Source organism: Aquarana catesbeiana, linkage group LG10 (genome assembly GCF_042186555.1).
Source record: "Aquarana catesbeiana isolate 2022-GZ linkage group LG10, ASM4218655v1, whole genome shotgun sequence".
Taxonomy (NCBI): domain Eukaryota; kingdom Metazoa; phylum Chordata; class Amphibia; order Anura; family Ranidae; genus Aquarana; species Aquarana catesbeiana.
In genome coordinates, this window is record NC_133333.1 from 12,114,423 (window position 1) to 12,121,688 (window position 7,266).

The 7,266-nt window shown below is 42.1% G+C and overlaps 1 protein-coding gene across 1 annotated transcript in view; it reads left to right on the forward strand.

The window, feature by feature from the left end:
* Window positions 1–6,129, forward strand: part of ATP4A (ATPase H+/K+ transporting subunit alpha) — a 41,508-nt gene extending 35,379 nt beyond the window's left edge. The window contains exons 21-23 of the mRNA XM_073601628.1: window positions 3,805–3,906; window positions 5,148–5,239; window positions 5,678–6,129. Of these exons, the coding sequence (XP_073457729.1) occupies window positions 3,805–3,906; window positions 5,148–5,239; window positions 5,678–5,706 (223 nt within the window). The 3' untranslated portion in view covers window positions 5,707–6,129. The remainder of the gene's footprint in view (window positions 1–3,804; window positions 3,907–5,147; window positions 5,240–5,677) is intronic.
* The last annotated feature ends 1,137 nt before the right edge of the window (window positions 6,130–7,266 follow it).

Genomic DNA, 7,266 nt, shown 5'->3' on the forward strand with positions numbered 1-7,266 from the left:
ATCTATTGTTGTTGGGAGACTTATGTTGCTGGGAGGTCAATTGTTGCTGAAAGGGATCTACTGTTGAGGGAGAGACCTATTGTTGCTGGCTGCTGGGGGATCTATTTTTGTTGGAGGGCACCTATTTTTGCGTAGCAGTCTATTGATGCTGGGGAGGTGTATTGTTGCTGGTGGGAGATCTATTGTTGCTGGTGGGACATCTATTTTTGCTGGTCGGAGATCTATTGTTGCTGGTGGGCATCTATTTTTGCGTAGCAGTCTATTGATGCTGGGGAAGTCTATTGTTGCTGGTGGGAGATCTATTGTTGCTGGTGGGACATCTATTTTTGCTGGTCGGAGATCTATTGTTGCTGGAGGGCATCTATTTTTGAGTAGCAGTCTATTGGTGCTGGGGAGTTCTATTGTTTCTGGTGGGACATTTATTGTTGCTGGTGGGAGATCTATTGTTGCTGGAGAGCATCTATTCTTGCGTAGCAGTCTATTGATGCTGGGGAGGTATATTGTTGCTGGTGGGAGATCTATTGTTGCAGGAGGGCATCTATTTTTGGGTAGCAGTCTATTGGTGCTGGGGAGTTCTATTGTTACTGGTGGGAGATCTACTGTTGCTGGAGGGCACCTTTTTTGCGTAGCAGTCTATTGATGCTGGGGAGGTCTATTGTTGATGGTTGGAGATCTATTGTTGCTGTAGGACATCTATTTTTGGGTAGCAGTCTATTAATGCTGGGGAGGTCTATTGTTTATGGTGGGACATCTATTGTTGCTGGTGGGTGATCTATTCTTGCATAGCAGTCTATTGATGCTGGGGAAGTCTATTGTGCTGGTGGGAGATCTATTTTTGCAGGAGGGCATCTTTTTTTGGGTAGCAGTCTATTGATGCTGGGGAGGTCTATTGTTGCTGGTAGGAGATCTACTGTTGCTGGAGGCCATCTATTTTTGCGTAGCAGTCTATTGATGCTGGGGAGGTCTATTGTTGCTGGTGGGCATCTATTTTTGCGTAGCAGTCTATTATTGCTGGTGGGAGATCTATTGTTGCTGGTTGGGCTTATGTTGCTGGGGGGTCAATTGTTTCTGGGAGGCATCTACTGTAGGGGGGAAGGGAGAGGTCTGTTGTTGCTGGCTGCTGGAGAGTCTATTAATGCTGGGCTGGCTGCTGGGAAATCTGTTGTTGCTGCTGGGGTCCATTGTTGCCGAGAAGAGTCAATTTCTGCTGGCTGCAGGGGGATCTACTACTGCTTTTCTTCAAATTAACAAATTTGATACAAATGACTTATCACCACAAAATGATACTTCTGTATCCTCTAATGATAGTTCTGTTTTCTGTAAAAGGGGCGGTACTGGGAGGTGGGTAGGGGGTGGATCCAAGGGAGGGTGCTCAGAGATAGGTAGGGGGTGGATCCAAGGGTGGGTGCTCAGAGATAGGTAGGGGGTTGGATCCAAGGGAGGGTGCTCAGAGATAGGTAGGGGGTGGATCCAAGGGAGGGTGCTCAGAGATAGGTAGGGGGTGGATCCAAGGGAGGGTGCTCAGAGATAGGTAGGGGGTGTATCCAAGGGAGGGTGCTCAGAGATAGGTAGGGGTTGGATCCAAGGGAGGGTGCTCAGAGATAGGTAGGGGGTTGGATCCAAGGGAGGGTGCTCAGAGATAGGTAGGGGGTTGGATCCAAGGGAGGGTGCTCAGAGATAGGTAGGGGGTTGGATCCAAGGGAGGGTGCTCAGAGATAGGTAGGGGTTGGATCCAAGGGAGGGTGCTCAGAGATAGGTAGGGGGTGGATCCAAGGGAGGGTGCTCAGAGATAGGTAGGGGGTGGATCCAAGGGAGGGTGCTCAGAGATAGGTAGGGGTTGGATCCAAGGGAGGGTGCTCAGAGATAGGTAGGGGGTGGATCCAAGGGAGGGTGCTCAGAGATAGGTAGGGGGTGGAGGCAAGAAGGGACTCAGAAGGGGGTTGTTCCTGCACCAATTCTCTGAAGAAAAAAGCCCCGATCACAGGAAATAATAATAAAAAAATTTACTCTTTTCAAACTGAAAGCTAAAAAAAAATAGTCTGGAGCTTGTCATAAGTATCACAGCCTTTGCCATGACACTCAGAATTGAGCTCAGGTGCCTCCTGTTTCCACTGATAATCCTTGAGATGTTTCTACAACTTGATTGAAGTCCACCTGTGGTACATTCAGTTGATTGAACATGATTTGGAAAGGCACACACCTGTCTATAGAAGGTCCCACAGGTAACAGTGCATGTCAGAGCACAAACCAAGCTATGAAGTCCAAGGTATTGTCTGTAGACCTCCGAGACAGGATTGTATCATGGAGGCACAGATCTGGGGAAGGGTACAGAAAAGTGTCTGCAGCATTGAAGGCCCCAATGAGCCCAGTGGCCTCCATCATCCGTAAATGGAAGAAGTTTGGAACCACCAGGACTCTTCCTAGAGCGGGCCGCCCGGCCAAACTGAGCGATCGGGAGAGAAGGGCCTTAGTCAGGGAGGTGACCAAGAACCCGATGGTCAATCTGATGGATCTCCAGCATTTCTCTGTGGAGAGAGGAAAACCTTCCAGAAGAACAACCATCTCTGCAGCACTCTACCAATCAGGCCTGTATGGTAGAGTGGCCAGGCGGAAGTCACTCCTCAATAAAAGGCACATGACAGCCCACCTAGAGTTTGCCAAAAGGCACCTGAAGGACACTCAGATCATGTGAAACAAAATTCTCTGGTCTGATGAAACAAAGATTGAACTTTTTGGCCTGAATGGCAAGTATCATGTCTGGAGGAAATCAAGCACCGCTCATCACCTGGCCAATACCATCCCTACAGTGAAGCATGGTGGTGGCAGCATCATGCTTCGGGGATATTTTCCAGCAGCAGTAACTGGGGGACTAGTCAGGATCGAGGGAAAGATGAATGCAGCGATGTACAGAGACATCCTTGATGATAACCTGCTTCAGAGCACTCTGGACCTCAGACTGGGGCGAAGGTTCATCTTCCAACAGCTCAAGGACCCTAAGCACACAGCCAAGATAACAAAGGAGTGGCTACAGGACAACTCTGTGAATGTCCTTGAGTGGTCCAGCCAGAGCCCAGACTTGAACCCGATTGATCATCTCTGGAGAGATCTGATAATGGCTGTGCACCGACGCTCCCCATCCAACCTGATGGAGCTTGAGAGGTCCTACAAAGAAGAATGGGAGAAACTGGCCAAAAATAGGTGTGCCAAGCTTGTAGCCTCATACTCAAAAAGACTTGAGGCTGTAATTGGTGCCAAAGGAGCTTCACCAAAGTATTGGGCAAAGGCTGTGATTCTTATGTACATGGGAGGAGCCTGTAATACTTATATACATGGGAGGAGTCTGTGATACTTATGTACATGGGAGGAGTCTGTGATGCTTATGTACATGGGAGGAGCCTGTGATACTTATGTACATGGGAGGAGCCTGTGATACTTATGTACATGGGAGGAGCCTGTGATACTTATGTACATGGGAGGAGCCTGTGATACTTATGTACATGGGAGGAGTCTGTGATACTTATGTACATGGGAGGAGTCTGTGATACTTATGTACATGGGAGGAGCCTGTGATACTTATGTACATGGGATTTTAAATTTTTTTTTTTTTAATCAATTTGCAAAGATTTCAAACAAACTTCTTTCATGTTTTCATTATGGGGGATTGTTTGTAGAATTTTGAGGAAAATTTTGGAAAAGGCTGTAACATAACAAAATGTGGAAAAAGTGAAGCGCTGTGAATACTTTCTGGATGCGCTGTATGTTGCTAAGGGTTACAGCTAATCATCATTCCATATTCTCTCCTAGGAACAAAGTTTTGGTGATCGCCATCGTCTTCCAGCTGATCCTGGGTAACTTCCTCTGCTACTGCCCGGGAATGCCCAACATTTTCAACTTTATGCCCATCCGGTAAGAGAATGGGTTGTTTGGGTCAAAATTAAAATAGACACAGAGGGGTTGATTTACTAAGGCTTCGTTCACACCTGAGCGATTATGAATCCACCGCGATTCTGCCAGCCTTTCCAGAATTTGCGTCAAAACGCGGGACGCGTTTGCCATGCCATTATTCCTTACTGGCACCCCAAACGCGGTGCGATTTTGCTGCGATTGTCGAGCGATGAAACGCTACAATCGCGAAAAAAAAATTTTGTGCTAAGATTTGGTACACAAGCTTTTTTGGGGTATTTTTGGAGCGGAGGGAGGCCCATTCGAATGAATGATATCGCTCCAAAAATACTCCACTAAAAAAAAAAAAAAACCTAAAAAAAAAAAAAAAAAAAACAAGCTGCAGCAGCTGTCACTGCGCTACACTCAGATGTGACTGGAGCCTTAAGGCAAAATACAGTAAGCTCTGCTGATTTCAATCTTCCAATCATGTGCAAGCAAAAATGCTGTTTTTTTTTTTTTGTTTTTTTTCTCCTTGCACGTGATTGGGTATTCTTTGCAAAGTGAAGCTTTTCCCTATTTACTAAGCCCTGGAGCAATTGCCCTTTGCCTTTAGTAAATCAACCCCAGAGCCCTGTGCAATTAAAGGGTAACTCTACATTCCTGGAAAAAATTCTTGGAAAAAAAAGCAAAAAAAAAAAATTAAGAAAAGTAAATAAATAATAATACATGTATGCGTGTGTGTGTATATATATATATATATATATATATATATATATATATATATATATATATATATATATATATATATATATATATATACATATATACATTTTTTTTTTCATTTAAATATATATTTACAAATTAATAAGGAAAAAATATTAACTAAAAAAAAAAACTATATATAAATAAATAGTTTTTCTTTAGTTAATATTTTTTTTTAAATTAATTTGTTAATATATATATATATATATATATATATATATGTGTGTGTGTGTGTGTGTGTGTGTGTATATATATATATATATATATATATATGTATATGTGTGTATATATATATATATATATATATATATATATATACAAATTTATAAAAAAAAATAGATTAACGAAATTAAAAAAAAAATGATGTCAAGGAATTCCTGCATTGACTCATTTCTATTCCATGAGCACAGCTAAAACTAGCTTTTTGCATAGAGCTACATGTCATATAGAGATATAGAGGGAGAATAAATTCTGTAATCTGATTTTTGTATATCTTTTAGGTGGCAGTGGTGGTTTGTTCCTCTTCCATTTGGAATCTTGATTTTTGTCTATGATGAAATCCGTAAACTTGGAGTCCGCAGACATCCCGGAAGTGAGTACGGCAGACTGAACTTTAGGCAGGACTACAGCCAATCTTTTTTAAGCTTTGGGTAGCATGTGGAAGGGTTAGGACTATTTTGGGATCATTGACATTTATACAGCGATCAGAGCTAAAAATAACCACTGATTACTGTGCGAATGTCACTGGTAAGTAAGGGGTTAACACTAGGGGGGCGATCAAGGGGTTAAACGTGTTCCCTCAGCGTGTTCTAACTGTATGGGGGATGGGCTACCTAGGACATGACAGAGATCACTTCTCCCACTGTCATCGGGAGCAGTAGATCCCTTGTTTACGCAATTGCGGGCCACCGGCGGACCCGCGGGCACGCTCCCGCAGCACCTGGGATTACCAAGAGACATACAGATTCCCAGATTACTTAGACACAAAAAAAAACGTTATTCTGACATTCTGTTTTTTTTTTCTCCCCAGGTTGGTGGGACAAGGAGCTGTACTATTAGACACTTTCCGGGCCGCACCCTACACCCTCTGCAGGTAAAGACACAGGAAAGCCGGGCCTGTCTCGCGTGGAGCCTGTTCTGGATTTTCACCGTTGATTTTATATCTGACTATGTAGAACGAAAAAAAAAAAAATCTGTAAAATCTCCTGTATATATAGTGAGAGATCTGGGAAGATGATTTCGGGAAGCGGCACGGCCTGGTGTGCTTTTCTACCTGAGCTGCAGTCCTGATCCGTCTAATAAGAGGTGTCCAGCACTGGCAACCGTCCCGAGTGGGGGGCAATCGGTCACCCATTGTACATGGTAACCCCTCCTCTATTCTGCTGACTCCGCCTATTGCCCCCCCTCCCTACAGGAAAAGGATGGGGGGGGGGGGAGAAAAGAGAAGTTATATTTTAAGTGACATTACTGTGCTTTATAATGAATGTTACAAAGTATTCAAATAAATTATTACGCAAAAAATCTGGTCTGTTTCTTTGAATTTTTCAAAACTACTGTCAGTGCTTGATAAATTTTTTTTTTATTATTATTTATTTATTTATTTTATTTTTTTGGGAGGGGGATTTTAAGTACTTTTGTGTAACTCTCATTTTTTAATGCTTTTGTTTTTTTGAGGGTTGCGCCGATACCGGTACCGATACTAAGAATTTGCACGAGTATCGATACTCGTGCAAATACTCCAATACCTGAAACTGATCATTTCAGGCTCGGTTCTTTCAGCTGTCAGCGGGATTCCCCCACTGACAGCTGAAATGTAAAAAAAAAAAACAAAAGCTGGCACTTATGGTTGTTAAGGAGAGGGGCTGCCGCGTCCTTAACAACCAATGATTTATTCAGCTGTCAGTGGGGTTCCCCTGTTGACAGCTGAAGTGTAAGCGAAGTCCCAGCAATTGGAGCTGTCAAAAAAAAAAAAAAACAGCCAGGCAATGTTTAACAACAACATTGCTCAGCCGCTGAAACAGAAAGATAAAAAGAAACATTGTTTCTTTTTGTATTTTTCTGCTTATTCATCTACAGATCAAAGAGATGAACTTCCATCTGCAGATGCAGTCAGTTTAAAGCAAACTGTCAAGTAAAAAAAAAAAAAAGTTTTTTTGTTTTTTATTAAAAGTTCCTCTGTTTAACCCATTATTAACCCTTAATGTACTCTAATCAGTCTTAATTTACTCCCTATTCTCCTCCATTTAATTGTTATTTTCTTGCTGATTTTTTTTTTTTGTTAACTTCTATTTTTATAAACAATTAATAATTAAAAGAAAAACTATGTTTGCTTTGTTTGTTAATATTTTTTACACCTTTTAACATATATTTACACGTTTCACATTGAAAAAAAGCGCAAAATTAAAAAATGATACATTTATTTCATTTGTAAATAACTTTTCAATGCTTTGTACCATTGCTGACAGCTGAAGTGTAAACAACAGTTGCAGTAGGTATCAGTAATTGGTATTGGCGAGTACTAAAAGAGAAAGTATCAGTATTCTTTAAAAAAAAAAATGGTACCGGTGCATCCCGATTTTTTAATTTTTTTAAATCACATAGGGGACAAAAAGTCCCCCC